The 21,011-nt window shown below is 44.2% G+C and overlaps 1 protein-coding gene across 1 annotated transcript in view; it reads left to right on the forward strand.

Moving 5' to 3' along the window:
- The first annotated feature begins 9,466 nt into the window (after nucleotides 1–9,466).
- Nucleotides 9,467–21,011, forward strand: part of CUL2 (cullin 2) — a 48,682-nt gene continuing 37,137 nt past the window's right edge. Inside the window, exons 1-4 of the mRNA XM_015405519.1 lie at nucleotides 9,467–9,610; nucleotides 14,391–14,530; nucleotides 20,071–20,173; nucleotides 20,648–20,742. Of these exons, the coding sequence (XP_015261005.1) occupies nucleotides 14,412–14,530; nucleotides 20,071–20,173; nucleotides 20,648–20,742 (317 nt within the window). The 5' untranslated portion in view covers nucleotides 9,467–9,610; nucleotides 14,391–14,411. The remainder of the gene's footprint in view (nucleotides 9,611–14,390; nucleotides 14,531–20,070; nucleotides 20,174–20,647; nucleotides 20,743–21,011) is intronic.

Here is a 21,011-nt window from a genome sequence, read left to right on the forward strand (position 1 = left end):
TAAAGGAAATTTTCTTTAATACATGTGCCTATATAAAGTTTAACAATTTTTATTCTTAATCAACTGAGAGAACTTGGCAACTGCCAATGTAATATTAAAATCCACCCCCGCTAAAAGAAACTATTGAATTTACACCTACAGTCCTGGATATAAGGTTTTATCCAACTATCTCTTGCTTCGTTAAGCAAATCACAGTCAAATATACAATGTTGAAGGGTGTCTATTTGGCCAGAACCACACTGGCACAGTTGCTCAGAGTAAGGCATCTTATTTAAGTGTCCCAATAGCTCTCCTGACGGAATAGCATTCAATCTAGCCACCATAATAGTCTGTAGCATGGAACTGTCAGGAAATCAAAATGGGCTGGAAGACTGTGGTACATTAAACCTAAATATAAAGGTGAGAACACTCTGTGTGCTCTTATCATGGTACTTCTAGTATCCAATTTTTCCAGATAGCATAAGATTGAAGAAAGAGCTGCTGAAGGCCCTTGTTTTTCCAGGATATGTATTCTGTATCCACCATGAGCACAGAGTGCCAGAGTTCTTATACATTCTCAGCTGTCAAACACTTCAGTTATCCATTGTCACAAAAATGAATGGAAAGACAACTTGGCTCCTGTCACCCAGGAGAGAACCAAGGACAGCTGTATAGTTATACTACTCCACTCCTTGAAGAACCCTAGCAAAGGAATATCAGCCCACCTCCAAGTGAATTCTGGCACTTGTTATGAACTCACCACTGCAATATAGCTGCTACCTTTGTGTCTAGACTTTAGACTTTGAGAGCAGTACATGCTTTAGGTACTAGTTAGTGTAAATTCTCAGGAACAGACTAGAAATGGAAATTGCTGAATTGCAAGTTATTACAACACTCAGAACAATGGAATCCCCAGGACTTAACAGGGATATTGGTTTCTTATCTCACTACATATGCAAACCTATTTCAGCTCTTACATCTGTAGACTCACCAATCCTCCAGAAGGGCCATTTTATTTTATCTCTTATTTGGAATATAATAGTAGATTGTAATGTAATGTAATATAATAGTAGACATTGGAATGTATTTCTCTGGTCTGGGGACAAGAGAAATAAATCTGCACAGCCAATCGCCCCACTTCAAAGAAGATGCTGTAAAGTCTCCTCCATGCTTGAGAGGAGATGGATGGCAGGGTCTCAATTAATTACTCTCAGCATTCCACAATTAAGGATACATCAATCGCCAATTTTGACATATTTATTTCCTTCAATGTTTTTCCTCTAGAATTGAACCCAAATAAATGGTAACCATATAAACTGAGCTTATTACCTCTGTTTGAGCCTTGAATCGGTTAAACATCTTCCTTATGCTGTATGATAATTTACTGCTCATTCTCTACCGATATGTATGGATTGGTAATTTCCATTTTAGTTTTTGTCTGTCTTGACTCTAAATTGGCCCTTCCTGGCAACTAACCCCACCCCCACCCTCTCTCTTCTTGGATGTAATGGTTGAGGAAATTCTGTTTCACTCTATCTGAAGAAGTGTCCTTGCACACAAAAGCTTATACGTTAAATAAAACTTTGCTGGTCTCAAAGGTGCCACTGGACTCAAACTTTGTTCTGTTGCTTCAGACCAACACAGCTGCCCTCCTGAATCTATGTCAATTCTCTAGAAATACTACTAAAATCTAAAAAGAGAGTTCTGTGTAACTTGAAAGCTCACTTCTGGATTTTTATTTTTATTGCAGAAAGGAGGAGGAGGAGATTGGATTTACACCCCACCCTTCAGTTGGAGTCACAGAGCAGCTTACAAACTCCTTTCCCTTCCCCTCCCCACAACAGACACCCTGTGAGGTAGGTGGGGCTGAGAGAACTCTGACAGAAACTGCTCTTTTTCAAGAACAGCTGTGCCAGAACTATGGCTTGCCCAAGGTCATCCAGCAGGTGCAAGTGGAGGAGTGGGGAATCAAACCTGGTTCTTCCAGGTTAGAGTCCGCCCACTTAACCACTACACCAAACTGGCTCTTTAATGATGGATTGTACAGAATAAGAAAAGGAGAAAAGCTTCATTATTACAAGAAGTGAGCAAGGAGGGCAGCACCCCTTTAACACCCCATGGATAGCACTGTTTGAATGAAAGTAACCACACTAAAGCAAACATGCGATCAATTTTATTGACAGTGACTTTTTTATTAAACTGCCAGAAAAACAGTCATTTGAGATTAAGGCTGCAATCACACTTATGCAGGAGCAAGCCAACTGAACGCTGCAGCACTTACATCTGAGTAGACATGCCTAGAACTGCATCAGAAATGCCTTCTGCAAACAAAGACGGCTGTTGAGCAATCAGTTCTCCCTGTGTCTGGAGAACCTTTAGAGGACTGTAACCATGAGTTTGTGTTTTATAAATACTCTGCACACAAATCTTATATCATTTATCATCCCACCTCCTATTTCCCACTCCATTCTGTTATAATTTGAGGCTTTGATACCATAACTTGCAGCAAAGCCACAGCATACACCCTGCATTCCCAGATAACACCTGATACTGAACCACACTTGTGGCGCAGTTTGCTGTATTCACAAAGACATCTAGACCCAGGGCTTGTCTACCATGTCTGGATCCAGGAGTGAGCTCGCATCTCCCCTCAACTAACACTGGAAAGGCCACAGGAAGAAGCAGTCAAGTGCCCTTCCATCATGCTAGACCTCACCAGGAACCCTTTTTCCGAGCACCTTATTATTAAAGTCATCCATTCTTTTTTTTTTATTACTGGCAAAAGCCTGTGGGGGAGCCCACATTTCTGGACAAAAAAGGCCGGATTAAAGACACACGGATTGATCTTTGTACAGCACTGCAGCATGTTAAGAGACCACCAAGAGTTGCAGGGAATAAGGTTTCGAGAGTCAAAGCTCCCTTTGTAGGGATGCAAGCCTCCAGGTGGGTCCTGGGGATCCCCTAGATTTAGAACTCATCTCCAGACTAGAGAGATCAGTACCCCTGGAAAAAACTGATGCTGTGGAGGGTGGACTCCGTGGCACTGTCACCCACTGAGGTCCCTGTCCTCCCCAGGCTTCACCCCCAAATCGCCAGGAGTTTTGCAACCTGGATCTGGCAACCCTACTCCCTCCCAGTGGCCAAGGGGGACCTGGCAACCTTACTTTATACCCTGAAAGTGCTGTTGGTCTTTAAGGCGCTACTGGACTCGAATGTAACTGTTTTACCGCCGATCAACACAACAGCTACCTTCTGAGACCCACACAGAGTCCCCTCTTCTATGCTCTCTTGCTGTCTTCCTTGCGACTGCCGCTCTGCACCTGTGGCTCTTTATTCTTACCAAACCTAAACCAGGGCTCAACCTCCATTACCCCCCATCACCACCCCCATCTGCACACGCTGCACTCAAGAGCAAGCCTCAACTGAGAAAACGTCGACAGGAGCATCGCCGAACCTCTACCAAGGAGAGCCGCCGGGCGTTACCGGGCAGAGGCTTTGAATGGAAGCAGCCACATAAATAAATGCATACATATAAATAATAAAGCAGCCCTGCGTCCCTCCAGGAGAGCAATGTGAAGAGGGGGGCGCAGAGTGGTGAAAGGAAAGGCCACTCTGTCCATGCTCAGGAGCACTTCCGCTTCCCTGGAGTCGTACACGGGGCGGGTCCGGGCCCCAGGTGTCCTCGGTCTCAGGAGCACGACGGTGCCACCCACGCCCCAGGGTGCTCGAGCCGGGCCGCACTTCCCCTCTCAGCACCCCCTCCCCCCGTCGCTCCTACCCGGCCGCCGCCGCCTCCGACTGCCCTAGGGGGGCGAAAAAAGCCTCGCCGACTTGCGCACTCCCGTCTTGTCCCCGCCCCCTCTTGCGACTCACCGAAGTACGTGGCGCCCCCGTCACAGGGGAAGTAGGTGGGGGAGGAGGGATTGGGCCGGGCGAGAGCCGCGCGTCGCCCCCACGTCAGCGGTGATGCCGCTGCGCCGTCACCGCGGGAGGTGCCGAGGAAATGGCGGCCGCTTCCCGACTCACCTGGGCGGAGGAGGGAGGGAGGGGGCGAATGAGGGAAGAGGGGGCGGAGCCGCAGCCAGCCTCTGTCCTCCCGACCTCCCTCGGGGCACGCCCAGCTAGGCCCAACGGCAGGAGCTCGCGCCAACCGCCGCGCCGCCCTGATTGGCCAGCCCAGGAGGGGGCGGGGCAGCTTTTGGAGTGTGTGTGTGTGTGTGTTGTGCTGTTTACTATTCGGGTTCGCGCGAGGCGGCCGCGATCCTTCCATCGTCAGGTTCCAACTGCCGTGTAGAAGGATCGTTGGAATCGGCGGGGCCTAAATGGATCCCAACTAAGGTCCTTTCGGCACTTATAGCTTGCTCCAGAGAATCCGAGGAGTGAAGCCTTAACGGTTGACTTCGCAGTCGGACGCATTCCCTCTGCGCTGGTCCCCCCCCCCCAGTTTATTTATTTGTGTATTAGGCCGGGTTGATTTTAATGAGACGTTCGGAGCCGGGCTTAGACAGGTATATTCCACAGTAACCACCCCTCAAGTACATAGGTCAAATTTAGCATGCAACCTAGTCCTAGGGATGTTTACTCCAAAGTAATTACTCTCAAAAGATAATACCCTGCCCTGACCTGAATAGCCCAGGGAAGCCCGATCTTGTCAGATCTCAGAAGCTAAACAGGGCTGACCCTGGCAAGTATTTGGATGGGAGACCTCCAAGGAATACCAGGGGTAGGATGCAGAGGCAGGCAATAGCAAACCACCTCTCTGGAACATGCAAGCCCCACTAGAGGCTGCCAGACTACCAGAGAGAGACACAGACAGACAGACACCCTCCCCACCCCCTTGGTCTTTTAAGGTTCTACTGAACTGGAATCTAACAGTTCTCTTGCAGACCAAGATGGGTAACCATGTTAATCTAAGCTCTCTGCACTGGAGAAACAGACCAGTCCTTAGGACAAAGAACAAATGGACATAAGTCTGACATTAGAAACTACAAAATTTAAAAAAAAACAGTGGGGGAACATTTTAACCTTCTAGGATGTTCAGTTGCTGACCTAAGAGTAGAACAGATTTAGAGCCCAGTAGCATCTTTAAGACCAACAAAGTTTTATTCAAGGTATGAGCTTTTGTGTGCAAGACACTTTTTCAAATATTTGTGCCTTGCACACAAAAGTTCATACCTTGAAATTACCTAAGAGTAGCAATTCTCTTACAAAGGAATTTCAAAGGAAGATTAGAATGATGCTGAATTGCAACAGATAATGAAGTTCAAGTTAATGCATCCTTCTGGACTGAGTCAAGACCTAAGTTTCCTGTCTCATTACCAATGCTGACTTCTCCACATCTATTACCCTTCTGCTTATCATACCTAGTTCAATCAAGCTTGCTATCGTCATTCAGCATCTGAAATCACTCCTCTCCAATGATAGATGGATTCACATTCTAGCTGAAGATGGGTAGCTATGTTAGTCTGTCAGTAGCAGTAGAAAACAATAAGAGTCCCGTAGCACCTTAAAGACTAACAAAATTGGTGGTAGGGTATGAGCTTTTGTGAGTCACTGCTCACTTCTTCAGATGCAGCTAGAATGTGACTACATCTGTGCTATATATTGGAAAGTGGAGTGATTTCAGATGCCAAATGATGGGGTGGATGGGGAACATTTTACCCTTCTAGGACATTCAGTTGCTGACCTAAGCAATTCTCTTACAAAGGAATTTCAAAGTGAGATGAGAAAGAGTGAGAGACTGCTTGATTGAATCTAGGTTTCCTGTCTCATTACTAGTGCTGATTTCTCTATGCTACTACCTCTTTGCATATCACATCTAATCCAATCACACCTGCTATTGTTATTTTCCTGCTAATGTCATTTGGCCACCAAATGAGAAGGGAGCACTCCCTGGAGAAGACCCTGATGCTGGGAAAGATTGAAGGTCAAAGAAGACGGGGACGGCAAAGGATGAGATGGTTAGACAGTGTCATCGATGCAACAAACATGAAATTGAGCCAACTTCAGAGGACGGCGGAAGACAGGAGGGCCTGGCGGGAGATGATCCATGGGGTCGCGAAGAGTCGGACTCGACTGTGCGACTGAACAACAACAACAATGTCATTTGTAATCTGAAATCCTCCACTTTCCAATATATAGGGCAAATGGACTCACATTCTAGCTATCTGAAGAAGTAAGCAATGACTCATGAAAGCTCATACCCTGCCACAACTTTTGTTAGTCTTTAAAGTGCCACTGGACTCTTGCTCTCTTCTACTGTAATGTTGCAAATCCTCTGAAACTAAAATCCTAATATGTAAGACTTCTAGTGTAATCTTAAATAGAGCAATACCTTTCTAAATCCATGGACTTCAATGCATTTAGAAAGGTGTAACTTTCCTTAGTACAGCCCTTCTACTTCCAAGTAGATCCAGAGTTATAGGCTTGCATCTGATAAAATGGGCATGAAAAACTTATACAGTAAATTTGTTTGTAATTTGTCTTGTGAGTGGTAACAACTACATTTCCCCATTCTTTAGACAGGGAGTCACAACTGAATAGCCTACCATGATTCACAAAAAAATTCTTCCTCCAATCTATTTGTAATTCTTATTATAATCTTTTCTACCAAGTAAATGTTCACTCCGTGCCTCTGACAAAAGGAGTTCAGTTCACAAAAACTTGTGCCCAAATAAAACTGTTGATCTTTAAGAGGAGCCCCAAGCTTCCTATTTGTTTTTGCTGCAAAACACTAATACAGCTTTGGAATGGTTAGTCCTTAAAACACCAACAAAACCATTTATAATCTGAGTACAATTCCTGCCCACCCCACCCCACCCCAAACCCAGCATATATATCAAAACCATGTGAAAATTAGTGGTGTAAAACCATTGTGATTGATACTTGGTCTGACCCAGGGCAGACTGACATGTTAAAATAGTCAGAAGCAAGCTGAGCTAAGCAGATACTGGTACCCCTCCTAAGCAGAAGCCTGCTAGGAACTTCCCTTTTAACTTATAGGGCCAGTATGCTCCTGGTCTGAAGAGACCTGGGTATTTTGCTCATCCTATGCTGAGATAAGTGGGGAACCCCCATGCTGCCTAGAATCTGGCAGCCATATATAAAGCCCACTGACATATTCTGAAGTACACATTGCCTAAATGGTAATTTGGAAAAATAGCATCGCAAAACAAGACCACAACTAAGTCACCATATATGCCTAAACTTCTTTCCACTAGCAAGAATTTTGAAATATATGAGACTCATTCCAGCATAAATACACTGAGGATCAACATAAGTCTCTGAAGATTTATTAGGCATGGAGATCAGAATCAATCTCTTACAGTAACTGTCACATAAAAGAAGTTTCAGGGGATGCCGTTTCTTTCTATGCAGCATGACAAACCACATCTATCAACCTTCTCCATTCTGCATAATTATTAAACTGTGCAGGAACCCTGTATTACATATTCCCATCAATCCAATTGATGCCTCATCTGACTAGAAAGTTAAAGACAAAATGGTTATCATCCTGAAGCTTGCCAGCTTTAAACTGCACAGTGTTTGGTGCCCTCCAGGGGGCCTGTTTTATTGTTCTCTTTTTGATCTGCCAGAATTGTGACCCTCAGAAGCACAGCTCAGTACTGTGTATATTTTTGTATCTTAAAATCTATTGTAAACCACCTTGTCCACTGAAGAGATCTGTCAAGGAATACAGCTTGCCTAGGTGCATTTATTTATAGCTAACCCCATCTAAAATCCTTGGTGTAACAAAATCCCCATTACAGTGATTGCAGTTCATTTTGCCTTATCTCTTGTTACCAAAAGCAAACTTGAACAAGAAATATCTTAAACCACTTCCAGAAATCATGCAGATTCGGATCTCTAGTGGAAGAGAAGTCCACTGCTGAGCTTCTAAGAGATTATAAAGACTGCTATGGAGATTAATAGATTCCATGTGTTTAATTTTACCCAATCCTTCATCCAGAATGCTCAGGGCAGTTCTCCCTTAATTTTATCCTCACAGCACACATGTGAAATAGGTTAAGATGAAAAACACTGGCCCAAAGAGGAGACTTAAAAGCCCTCTCCTGTTTAGGCCTAGTTGACACATGCTGGAGAATGTGGTAAAATGCTGAAGTGGTAGAATGAACTGAGCTTTTTCAGACTGCAGGTGGTAGATTCCAGTTCTGAATGCTCCTCACAAATAAAATCCTTGCATATAAAAATTAACACAGCAGGGAGAAAGGTCTGACCCAGTTTCTTGGCTAGGTGTACTGAATTTGTCTTTGCAGAGAACATAGGGGATCAACAAAACCATGAGCCTCCATCTACAGTCTGAAGCAGGGACTGATGGGGCTGAGCATCTCTTCCATGCAGATAGTTCCAGGTTCAATCCCTGATGTCGGCATTCTAAAAGATCAGGGCGGGGGATGCGAAAGACCTCTCCCTGGGAGCCTGGACAGTCCTTGCCGGTTAGCCGAGGCAGTACTGACTTTGGTACACCAGAAGTCTTACGCAGTAAAAGGGAGCTTTGTGTGTGTTCATGTGGTGCAGTCCATCCTACAAACTCTGCATTTGAGCCAGGTATTCCTTTAATTCGATTAGCCAGTGCCCCCTAAGAAATTTAAATGCCCCCTGACTTTAAAAATCCTGGCTATGGGCCTGGTGTGAACCCATGCCTTTTCTGCCTCTTTGACTCCATACTGGCTGTCCGTCTACTCAAGAGTCCATGATGTGGGACAGAAGTTAAACAACTAAAAACACCTTTCCAATGACGTTTGAGCCTGGGGATACCAAGGGCAAGCACCCCAGAGCACCTGCAATGTCAATTTCCCCTCATACCTCAAGCCTTTACACACACACCGTTCTTCTGTTAGCAAATGCAAGACTACAGACGGATATTCCCCCTCGGCCATCTCTCTCCTGCTACTGCCCTCAGAGGACAGGCAAGCGTCTTTAGACAATCAGAATCTTAATTCTTTGTTTCACTGTCAGTTGCAACCTAGCACAAAGCCGCAAAGAAAAGACGACGGAGTGAGTTTGACGCCAGAACAAACGCAACGCACACATCCCGGCGTTGAGACAGCATACCCGCTAGGCATGCGTAAAGTAGGAAGACACGGGCGGAGGAAGCAACGCGGGCGGGCGCGCCGCTCTTTGGCTATCAGAAGCCTCATCCATTGAGTTATTTATTTATTTCCGAGCGAATGGAAGCGATGAGCTGGTCTAGGCCCTCGGCGCTTGCCGTCGCCCGGACGATACCAACTCCCGTCTCTCCTTTGAGGGGAGGGAGATCAGAAATGACGTTATGGGCAAGTTTCGTAGCAGCCGTGGAGTCTGCGCCGCGGCCGGTTAGCCGGACGGAGAGCCTGAAGCTCTGGCAAACCGGGGCGGAGGTCGCCCTGAATTTCGGCCGCGCGGGGGTCGAGGGAGGTGAATGGACGCGCCCTCTCCTTTCCGCCCGCGCTGAGCTCCTGGGAAGGCAGTGGGCGGGGCTCAACGGGCAGCCGTGGCGGCTGGGTAATGGCAGCCCTGTGAGGAGGATCCGGGACCGCGGTGGGGCAGGAGCTGCAGCCTGGGCGAGACGCGCCGTGTGGGCTGGGGGGGGCGGGGAGGCGACACTGACCCAGGCCTCTCCTGTTGCCAGGTAACGGCGGGCGCGGCGATGGGGGCGCCGGGAGCCCGCGCGCCCTCCGCTCCCTCCCTGCCCCCTCCCCGGCGATATTGCTTCCTCACGGACCCTCCCTTCCCCCGCTCCCCCCCCCCCGGGGTCAGCTGCCCCTTATTCTCTCCCTCCCTCTTTCTCTGTGGGACGCCTCTCTGGCCGCATGGTGCAGCCCACCCTCCACCCCCCAGTTAGCACCCCGAGTGGACTCTCTCTGCGACCATCCTGCTTCTTTCCTGGGCGCCCGCGGGCATTCGTTATATGTGTTCATGCTGATCGTTATGATGTGTGTATGAAAATATAAAGGGAGCTGAATGGCGCTACACTCAAGCAGGCTCCGGATCTTAACAGAATACAAGCAGTGGCCACAAAAGTGTACTGTGTGTGTCTTTATGCGTGTGCAGCCACGTGTGTATGTGTGATTTGTATAAAGCTAGCAAGCAGTGCAGTCTTGTGAAGGATTGCACCAGTCCACGGTTGTTGATTGCAGTGGGCTGACGTTGGAGTAACTGTGGACAGGGCTGCATTATAAATGGTGCCCTATTCGAGCAGGCTCTGGATCCTCGCAGAATTGAGTCAGTAGCAGAAAAATGCATGTGCGTGAGTAGTAAGTGTGCATGTATGATATATGTATGTATATAAATACATACGTGCCCTGACCTGGATGCCCCAAGCTGGTTCGATCTTGGAAGCTGAGCAGGGTTGGCCCTGATTTGTGCTTGGGTCGGAGATCACCAAGGAATACAGGGGTTACTATGCAGAGGCAGGCAATGGCAAAGCATGTCTGAATGTCTCTTGCTTTGATAATCCTTCAGGGTGGCCATGAGTTGGCTGCAACTTGAGAGTACCTTGCATACACACAAATATGTCTGTATAAAAGCAACTAAATGGCCTGAGATTCAGGCAAGTTCTGGAACCCGAACAGAAGAAAGAAAGGCTTTAAACAAATTTACTTTAAAAAATTGACATTGTCATCAGAAGCACAGCTGGGTTTGAAACTAAGTACTAGGAGTCCGGGTGGTAGCTGTAAGAAAGTTGGCTTTTCCACTTGGTAATTAAATGTATGTGCATCAAGTCCATCAAAAATTCAGACAGCCCAGTCGTTGATATTCTCCTTGGCATTGAGCACAAGATACTACTAGATCTGCATATTAAATTCATAGCCGTTTAAGTAACTGGAATTCTTACTTTCCCAAATGCAACACAGAAATAACAAGTTTGTTCAGTGGAAGTAAATGTATCTGATATAATAATTGTCTTTGAGGAATCCATACACTTAAATGTTTTTCTCCATAGAGGAATAGCTTCTCCATCTCACAGGCTGTATAATATACATTGGTTATTTTGTCTAATCCAGAAAACTCTGACAGAAAGGGGAGAGGAAGATACAAAGTATCTGGCCACTTGTGATTAAGGATAACTGGCTGCTAGGAGCCAATTAAAAGCCATTGTCATTCCTTTCCCCACCTCTCAAAACTATGCAAATTACTGTAAGAACTAAAAATCACCTGTTGTAAAGTTTGGATTGAATAATTGTAAATTCACTTAAAGTAGAATGTAGGGCAAGCCTATAACATAGTTCCAGATGTTAGTCAGTAGCAGCAGAAAAGAACAGGAGTTAAATGGCACTTTATTAATAACAAAATGCATACATTTATGGTGGATAGGCATATCAGCAGCCACAGTTGCTAAATGCACCCTCCATGTCCTGGAAGATGCCAGGGGAGGTTCATTATTATTGTGCACTGCTTGTGAGCTTCCCAGAATCCTTTGGTTGGTCATTGTTGGAAACAGTGTACACAATCTTCGATCTGGTCTAGTAGGACTGTTAAGTTCCTACTCTTCATTCTTTGGGGCGTTCTTTCTCTCTTCCTGGAGGTTCACACAATCCAAGGATGATTTAAGCACTCTCAGTTCTAGCTGACTTCAGTCTTTTGTGTGGCCCTTAGATAGGTGTGTGACCACAAGGTGATAATACTTCACAATTGCTTGAAGATTGAATATTTTACTCTTCCATTTAAAAAAGATATGCGAGGAAATCTTAACTTGATGATTTGCAGCAACCTGTGTCCTGGGGGAAAAACCCTTAGCAATTTAAAATAGTAAAGCCAGGTTTGTCTACATGTATGTCTCAGACGACCATGTTAGTTCCATACTTGTAATGTGTTTTAGATAATTACTGTTTCCCTTAAAGCAACAGTAATCCACTTTACCACCATGGTAGCCTTAGAAGACCTGACTCTGTTCGCATATATGAGTCGCATGGTTTTGGAAATAATTTTTTAAAAACACATTTGCTGACAATAAAGCACCATGCAGGACATTGTATTTGATAAGATTGCTCTTTCGAGTTCATTTGAGGGAGCAGAAATAATTAATTTGATTCGTAGAACAATCAAATTTATCAGTTTAATCTTGTTTCACAGGTATGCTTGAGAAACTTGAACTAGCATTGGTTTTGCTGTTTTGCTTGGTTATTGAAAAATATTGAATATGCTATGCCCAAAGAGCGTAACGTTGACTAAATAACTTGTTTTGTAGATCACATTCTGTGTACATGTGATACCTTAAGTTATTACAGGATAAATTTATTGATTCAGTGATAAAAAAGCATTTCTCCTCTTTAGATTTAGATCATCAAGGAAAATGTACTCTGGCCTTACAAGTATTGGTTCTAGTCAGTGCATTTTGTTCTACTTTTGGGTTTTTTTTGCTTATGTGTTTTGAAGAAAAATCTTGTACCACCCAACAACATTTAGACACAGCCCTTTATGTAATTAATTAATTGTGATTTTTGATACTGTACCTGCCATCTGACAAATCTGGGTACATATTCTAATTCCTGCATTTAGTGGAAATAGTCTAACCTTGTAGTAATTACATCACAGGGGAAATGCGCACTTTAATGCTTGAGTGGTGCTTGAAAGACGATGCCCTACTTTGGAGCAGGCTTAGAAAAATGAAGCGATGCTTTCTGGTCCTTGTACAAAACCTGTAGCAACCTTACACTGGGCCAGGTTGCCCTCCACAGCCAGCAGTCTCCTGCTCCTGCCCTTCGGGTTGCTGTTGCCAGTCAGTGGAGGAGAGATGAAGTTCAGCCTGTCCCCTGATCTCTTGTCCTTGACTTCAGTCAATGGAGGAGAAGCAGGAGCAAAACTGGGGGGCGGGGCAGTGTTGGGCAATGCTGAGATGTCACTTCCAGTTGCATACCCTGAAGTGGCAACATAGCATCATGCTCTAGGAATTTCCTAAATCTCCATGGTTTCAAAGGTCTTCTACACCACCACCACCAATGCTCCCAGGAGTTGCCAGGGCTGTCAAGCCTACACTGTGCTTATAATCTAGCACTATTTGAGTCGAACGGTTGTAGCAAAGGCTTCCTTTTAACCGCTGGAGTGTTTGAGAGCCAGCTTGTGGGAACGCACATTCCCTCTTCAGCAAGAATTTACCCACCCTGCCTTAGCTACAGATAACGATTATGCTGGCACCAGTGTTAACGGGATAGGTTGATTTGCATCAAAATAGTGACTTTCTGTTTGGAAGGCAAACTGGGTAGCTATAAACCATCACTTGCCCCATTTGGATGTCTTGATCGGGAGGTGTACAAAGAGGGAGTAGGCTGGCAACAGGAGAGGAGAAAGTGCAATAGCACACGACACATTGGCCAACTCATGCATTGTCTGTCGCATCTGAACCAAGCTGGTGAGGTCAACGGAATGTACACATTTCAGTTCCGAAATACTGTACGCACAGACTACTTAAGACTTCATTTTAAACCAGTTGTTCTTAGGAAGACAAAAAGTCTGTTGTAATTTACAAAAATGATTACATTTTTAAAACTGATTTTAAAATCAATAATTTTATGCACCGCAGACATTGCTGCGGTTACAGCTGACTAGAGTTCTCATATCGCCAGGATATGAAACCAGCTATTAAGGCAGGAGCAGGGAACTCCTTTCCAAGAAGGTAGGAAAGCGAGGGAACACTGCTGCAGCTGGTTCTCATCTCTTTAGCTCAGTTAAGGAGAAGTCTGTGTTACATCTGTAAACCCCCCTGTGGTGCAGGTACTGGTTGGGCTTGCTTAAGAAAGAGTTTTTTCTTGTTTGTTTTGTATAGTTGAAAACCAAACTAAGTGCAGATGACAAGCTCCTGTTGGTTTGCTGTTTAAATGCAGCTTTGCAGGCTCCTCTTTTGGCTTCCATTAAACCCTTCAATGCTGCGAACCGTTCCGCTTCCTTGGAAATAACGGTTTATGTAAGAGAGCAAATGAAACAATTTAGCTACTTTTTCTAGGCCTTTAGTTGTTCTAGGCTTTTGTATGCTTACCTTGAATACCTCAGTAGAACTGCCTTGTTTGAAATTTGACATGATCTTTCCAGACTCTTCCTATGGACATTTTTAATTTCATGAATTGTGTTTCTTATACAGTGGTTTCTGTTGCACACGCTCTCTCCTACCCACATGCCATTTGTTGTATACATGGCAACAATGTGGGTCACATGATTTAAGGACGTATCAACAGGCAAAACATTACTGTTATTGCTAAGGAAATACTGCAGAATAGTTTCCGATAGCAAAATTCTATTACGAGCGCTAGCAAAAAAAATCAGTTTTCGTAGTTGGGCTAGGGAGTATCGTCTAGCATTCTCAGGTGTGGTGGATGAAGTGATCCTATGTGATTAAAAGAAAAAGCTGAGTAACAAAAATTGTTTATAATTGGCTGATTTGGGAAACTAATCGTTGTAATTTTATTTTTTTGCAGATTAACTCTTAACGCCCCACAATGTCCTTGAAACCACGAGTGGTTGATTTCGATGAAACATGGAACAAGCTTCTTACAACAATTAAAGCTGTTGTTATGTTGGATTATGTTGAAAGAGCTACATGGAATGACCGCTTCTCGTATCCTTTAAGCAGAACATGGACTCTTGTTTTCACACGTGATTCTGCAGTTTGGATTTGCCATAACTTTACATGTGTTGGGTCTGATATACTGCCAGCTAGAATAAAACATGCCTTTAAGTGACCTTGGTTTTTAAACTGGTTTTGTGAAAATTAGGAACCCCTGCGCTGTGTACAAATTTTGTTGCAAGAAATGTTATGTCCGCTAGAATGAGGGAAATCTGAGCTGATCATCTGTCACAACTGTACTTGAATTAGACTGAATTATGAGGACCGTCTTAGAGCATCAGCTGGCGTACATCATTTTGCATTTTTTGTTGCACATGTGACATGTAACTTCTCATCAGTCCTGAGCAAACATGCTATTGGCATGTATGCCCTTGATTGAATTCCTGTTCAGCCTCACTGCAGAGCCTTGTAACTTAGGAACTGCTGATATCTGGGCTACACTTGGTAACTTCCGCTTCTGTTGAGGGTTCTGCTCCAGAGATTAGCATCTCTTCAACTCAGTTCCACCACTGAACCTCACACAGGATTCTGTTCTAAGAGTTGTCTTTTGCTTAAACCAATTTTTCAATTAGTAAGACTGTGGAGAGCTCGAGGATTGGTTCACTCTGATAAGAAGTATAGCTGTTCTGTTTCTGTCTCTCTTAGTTTCTTGGATGCTGTTGTCAGTGTTTCCCTGAACCAATCTAAGCATTGGATGAGTATGTATTCATAAAACTGCATTTCCTAGGGTAGTGTCAGTGCTCTTGTAACTGATGATAAGTTGGATGTGCTGTGGGGTTTTGCACAATATGGAGAGTCTCTGCTTGTAAGTGAAACGGGGAAAGGTAGAACTCTGCACCTGGTTGATGGTGATGGAAATTGGTTACAGAAGCTCTTGACTTTATGTATGACCCTTTCATCAGAATATGCAAGTGGATCACTATTCCATAATACACAGGAGGGGCTGTGACTCAGTGGTAGGGCATCTGCTTGGCATGCAGAATGTCCCCAGTTCAATCCCCAGCATCTCAGAAGGATTAGGGAGCAGGTGATGTGAAAGACGTCTGCCTGAGACCCTGGAGAGCAGCTGCCAGTCTTGAGTACACAGTACTGACCTTAGTGGACCCAGTGGTCTGATTCATATAAGGCAGCTTCATGTGTTCGTGTATGTCAAGAGTAATCATACTTGGAGAGTGTCTGTAGTGGAGCAGGGACATCGGGACTCTTTTGGGAATGTGCAAAAGGGCGGGGAGGGGGAGGGAAATCCCTTCTAATTTATGCGTAGATACAAACAAGTTGTCTTGGCTCCACAGTTGTCATTCCATTGCTCAGCTGAAGCTTGAATATGTTAATCTTTAGAGTAGATTTTAATTCACAGTTTAATTAGCATGCAACCTCCTTGAAACTGAAAGCACGATAAATATGCTTTTGGCGCTGTGCATAGTGCAGTCCTTTTGAAAAGAGCAATGGGAGATTACGTGATACTTTATTTAAAGCCTTGACTCACTGTTTCGTTACCTCTTGACCTTCAGATCTCCTCTGCCCGAACCCCTGCAGGAATGAGATATTTCTGGCACTGCTCCAGTGTGTGCTGTCCTCTGTGCCGATGGCTCACATATGACATAGATTAACCCCGTTGCTGGAAATGAAGGAGCATTATGACTTCTTTGTAGAAAATTAGTTTTACTTTCTCTTTCGGATGGCTTTTTCACATACCAGTGAAGATAGTGTTCCTAGGCCTCCAAATCAATGTAGGTTATGGCAGGAAAGGACTTCTGGGGCGGGAGGCTTTTCTAACATAACCCAAAGGAGTTCTTAAAATCTTTCCTTTTCTGCTAGAAAATAACTTTTGAAAAGTTATTTTGGTGTAGTGGTTAAGAGAGCCAGTTTGGTGTAGTGGTTAAGTGTGCGGACTCTAATCTGGGAGAACCGGGTTTGATTCCCCACTCCTACGCTTGCACCTGCTGATGTGACCTTGGGTTAGTCACAAGCTCTGGCACAGCTGTCCTTGAAAAAGAGCAGTTTCTCTCAGCCCCACCCACCTCACAGGATGTCTGTTGTGGGGAGGGAAAGGGAGAGGAGTTTGTAAGCCGCTCTGAGACACCTTTGGGTAGTGAAGGGCGGGGTACAAATCCAATCTCTTCTTCTTCTTCTTCTTCCTCTTTCTTTCAGCACCTGCATTGATCTCTGGGGGTTTATCTTGGATTTCTTCTAGGAGCTAGTGAATAGCTTTTCATGAGGTCTCTCACTGTATTCTTATCCATCTGTTTCCCATTACACTTCTGGAAATCACCGCTCTCTGTGTGGCTTTTAGGTACTTAGACCCACTAGCCTGTGAACTGCAGAATTGTTGCTTGAAGAACAAACATAGAGTTTTGAACTAAACGCGGAGGAATGTAGCATAAACTCTGGAGGAGAGGCAGTGTGGTGTAGTGACAGGGCTGGGATCTGGGGAATTTGGGTTCAGGTCCCCACTCTGTCGCTGAAGTTGCTGGGACAGTCACTCTCAGCCTAATTTACCCCACACAATTGTTAGGATACCACAGGAGAGGGAGAACTGTATATGCTACCTTGACTCTTGGAGGAAGGGCAGGATAGAACTGTACTGAATAGGCCTCTTCTTTTAAAGAGTGTGCTCTAGCCAGACTGTGAACTTTACTAGATGCCAAATAAAACTAGGAGGGGACTGACACTGAACAGGAAGCAGTATTTGGGTAACAGAACCCAAAATACCCGGGAGAGTTTTCAGGGAAGGCAGAGATGTCTCAGTAGGGTGCAAAAATTAAACTAAGCCGGCAGCCAGGTGACTGAGGGAACCTTATCCTTCAGTGGAAATGGTAGGGAATGTAAAGACCTAGAGATACGCACTGTGGTACCATGAAATGAACTCTTATTATGTTCTGTGCCTCTCCAGTAGGATCCCTTAAGATTAGCACAGAGTTCTGGTCACTTATCCTGCGTTCATCCATTTCCTGGGCCATGAGAGCAAAAGGATTCTTGATACTGGAGGAGTCAGAGGAACTTTAGTCATTCCCCCCCTCCCCGACTTGTCAGTAGTTGTCAGTTCAAAGGTGGTTTAGGAAACAAGCTAGGGCTTCTGCTTTTATGTGGAGGGATAGACTTGACATAAAAAGTTGATGAAAGTATCTGTTCGTTGCCAAGTTCATTTTTAAAAATAGTATATTTTAACACCTTGCTTCCACTGTTCAGAGCCATTTATTTATTTATTTACTTTATTTATATCTTGCCTATCTCCCCCGTGGGGACCCAAAGCAGCTTCCATCGGTCTCTCCTCCTCCTTTTTATCCTCACAAAAACCCTGTGAGGTAAGTTAGGCTGAGAGGGTGTGACTGGCCCAAGTTCACCCAGTGAGCTTCCATGGCAGAGTTGGGCTTGGAACCCTATTCCGACACTGTAACCACTGGCATTTGTTGACTCACTCATGAAATATTTATGAAAACAACTCAGAGTGTAAATGAAGTCTCAGGATCTTCTAGTTTTCTGGCAATGCAGAGAAAGCTTTGCAGGATTTAGAATGGTCTTTATGAGTGCTATCTTTTTTTTAAAAGCGAAATTCTTGCTTATCGGGTGCTATTTTTATTTTCTGTTTTGTTTCCTGGTTACATAATCACTTCAGCAAAGTTCAAAGGGAGACTATGCTTTCAAATAATAGTCCTCTTTTTCTCCTGTTAAGCTTCTGGAAAACCCTCGCTTGTTTCAACGCTTTGTGGTTTATCCTGTCAACAACTTGACAGTATGTTTTTTGTATCGATAATGATGACATGGGTGCTGCTAGGCATGTTATAACAAAGAGATGGCCTTCTTCCTTGTATTTTCCAGGAAGACTTTAAAGGGGGAGGAGGAAATAGACACCAAATCCTGCTGTTATAGATTGTTTAGATTGCCGGGGTGGGGTGGGGGGGTTGCTGTGTTTTTTTTCTTTTCTTTCTGGAGAGGGTTACCCGATAGGCACATTGCTGGCCACCATGTTTTTAGTGATAAGTATTCAAGGGAAGCAGGCATAGTGAGGAATGGGCTCCTTGGAAATGCAAGGTTTACACTAATCGAATATTCAGATGGGGTAGCCACGTTGGTCTGAAGCAGCAGGACAAAGTTTGAGTCCAGTGGCACCTCTAAGACCACCAAGGTTTTATTCAGAGTGTAAGCTTTTGTGTACCAAGCACACTCCTTCAGACAAATGGAACAAAATCTCCTCAAGGGTTACTTACAGGGGAAAAGAGGGTGGGGCAGCTCTTAGGAGGGGCCACTCCGAGCCAAGATCCATATGCAGAGCTGAAATTGGATCAGGTGGCCGGTAAGATCAATGGATAGCAAATTAGCACATAAATGCAAGAGTTAACAAAAAGATGTGAGACTTAGGCTAGAGTCCAGCAGTACCCCCAAGACTAATTTAGCGCTATCCATTGATCTCGCCGCTCACCCGATCCAATTTCAGCTCTGCGTATGCATCTTGGCTCTGAGTGGCCCCTCCTAATGGCTGCCCTCCACCCCTTTTTACCTGTAAGTAATCCTTGAGGAGATTTTGTTCCATTTGTCTGAAGAAGTGTACTTTGCACATGAAAACTTACACTTTGAATAAACTTGTTGGTCTTAAAGGTGCCACTGGACTCAAACTTTGTTCTACTAATCAAATACGCTTGGTAAGATATTGCAGCTACATTGTCTTGAATGTGATTTTATTTTTTCAGTATGTCATGTGTGCGCACTAGGATTAACTGTGCTTCCTTTTCAAAGATTCAGTGGAAGGAAATCGGGAATTTTATGTTTGGGTGTTTTAAGTTATAAGACAAATCCTCCAATTCTAAAACAGAATTGTTTTGGTGTTCAGTGATACAGAGTCTGGAACTGCTTGTTACTCTATACACGTGTACCTGCATCCATATTCCTGATGATATGGGGTTTGGTGCATGGGAGGCACTTTGGTCAATGGAATGGAATCTTCTTTACCTTCCGCTACAGCCCACTGAGCCCTTGAAATGGTCTCTTGTCCCCCAGGAGCAGCATTTTGGGGAGAGCAGCAGGAGGCAGAGAAAAGGTCTGCTTGGTTAATGGATTTGCCTTCTGCTTAGAGGTTTTAGTCTAGATCTAGTCCTAGATTTCCTTACTACATCCAGTTCACTTCAAATAAAGCTTAATAATAAACGTATCATGTGCTGTATTCCGTGCACACGTGCTTTAAAAGTCACATTCTCAGTGCAGTCCTTCCTCCCCTCCCCACTCCCCCAAATGCTCCTGAAGGTTGTGGAATTTCAGGCAATCGGGTCGCAATCCTGAGCAGGTCCACTGAGAAGTAAAGGACCATTTTATTCAATGGGGCTAACTCCTAGGAAATGTTCTTAGGATTGGTGACTCAGTGCAGCACAGTGGGCTATAGCTGGAAGAGCAAATCAGCATCCTCTCCTCCTGCTTGGAGAAGTGCTATCAACACATGCACAGGACCCTTGAAATCCAGCAACGTCTTGTGGTTGTTTTTAAAATTTGTTAGATTTTAAAACTTCAAAAGTGTGTTTCAGCCTTGACTTCAGACCCAGGGACATTTATGCTTTATGTGTGGCCTATCCTGAACCTCTTGGGGAGAGACTTTATATGGAAACTAAAATTTTTTTGGAAAATCATGTACGCCATTTGCACAAGGTAACTAAAATTTACAGAAATATAAGTCTTGATCACTGTATTTCATAGATGAAGTCTGTAGGTGGTTTCCGCAGTAGAGGGAAGAAGCAGAATTTCCTAATAAACTTTTCTGTTGGTAACAAAGGAATGAGGCATCTTCTTTGATCCACTCAAAAAGGCTATGGGAACATGTACAAAATCTCCATGGGATTGGGGATGTGGTATGGGTAAGATTGTGTGAAAAAACTGGCTGGATCCAACCCGTGATATACGTGGTTTCATAGTTAATTAAATTATGCCATCATGCAGGGATGTGTGTGTGTATGTGTATACACACACACACCCCTAAGTGAACACCAACAATGTTACTAAATCAGTATTTAAAGATATTACAAAGAATATTAAAAAACAATTTATTATGTTAGCATTTCAATCGTAATATTACTGTGGACTGGATGATATAATTGATTTTGCTTGTTTGTTTTTCCTTCCTAGAGAGTTGTAGACTCTGAAGAACAAGTACTGGTAATGTATCATAGATATTGGGATGAATACAGTAAAGGGGCAGACTATATGGACTGTTTATACAGGTAAATTTTGGGGAAAGGGTTTTAAATTAAAGTAGAAGGAAATACTGTCTCTTATGGAAGGGCTGAAACTATTGGGAAATGGAAACAAGTTAGAATTTGGTTTCAAGAGAGATACTTGGAATAAGATACTGGAGTGTATCATATGCTTACCGATGGCAGCATTATTTGAGAGAATGGAATATGTATATAATAGCACATAAGAATGTAAGAGAAGCCAATGTTGGATCAGGCCAATGGCCCATCCAGTCCAACACTCTGTCACACAATGG

This window comes from Gekko japonicus, unplaced genomic scaffold (assembly GCF_001447785.1).
Source record: "Gekko japonicus isolate JY-2015 unplaced genomic scaffold, Gekko_japonicus_V1.1 scaffold2507, whole genome shotgun sequence".
NCBI lineage: Eukaryota > Metazoa > Chordata > Lepidosauria > Squamata > Gekkonidae > Gekko > Gekko japonicus.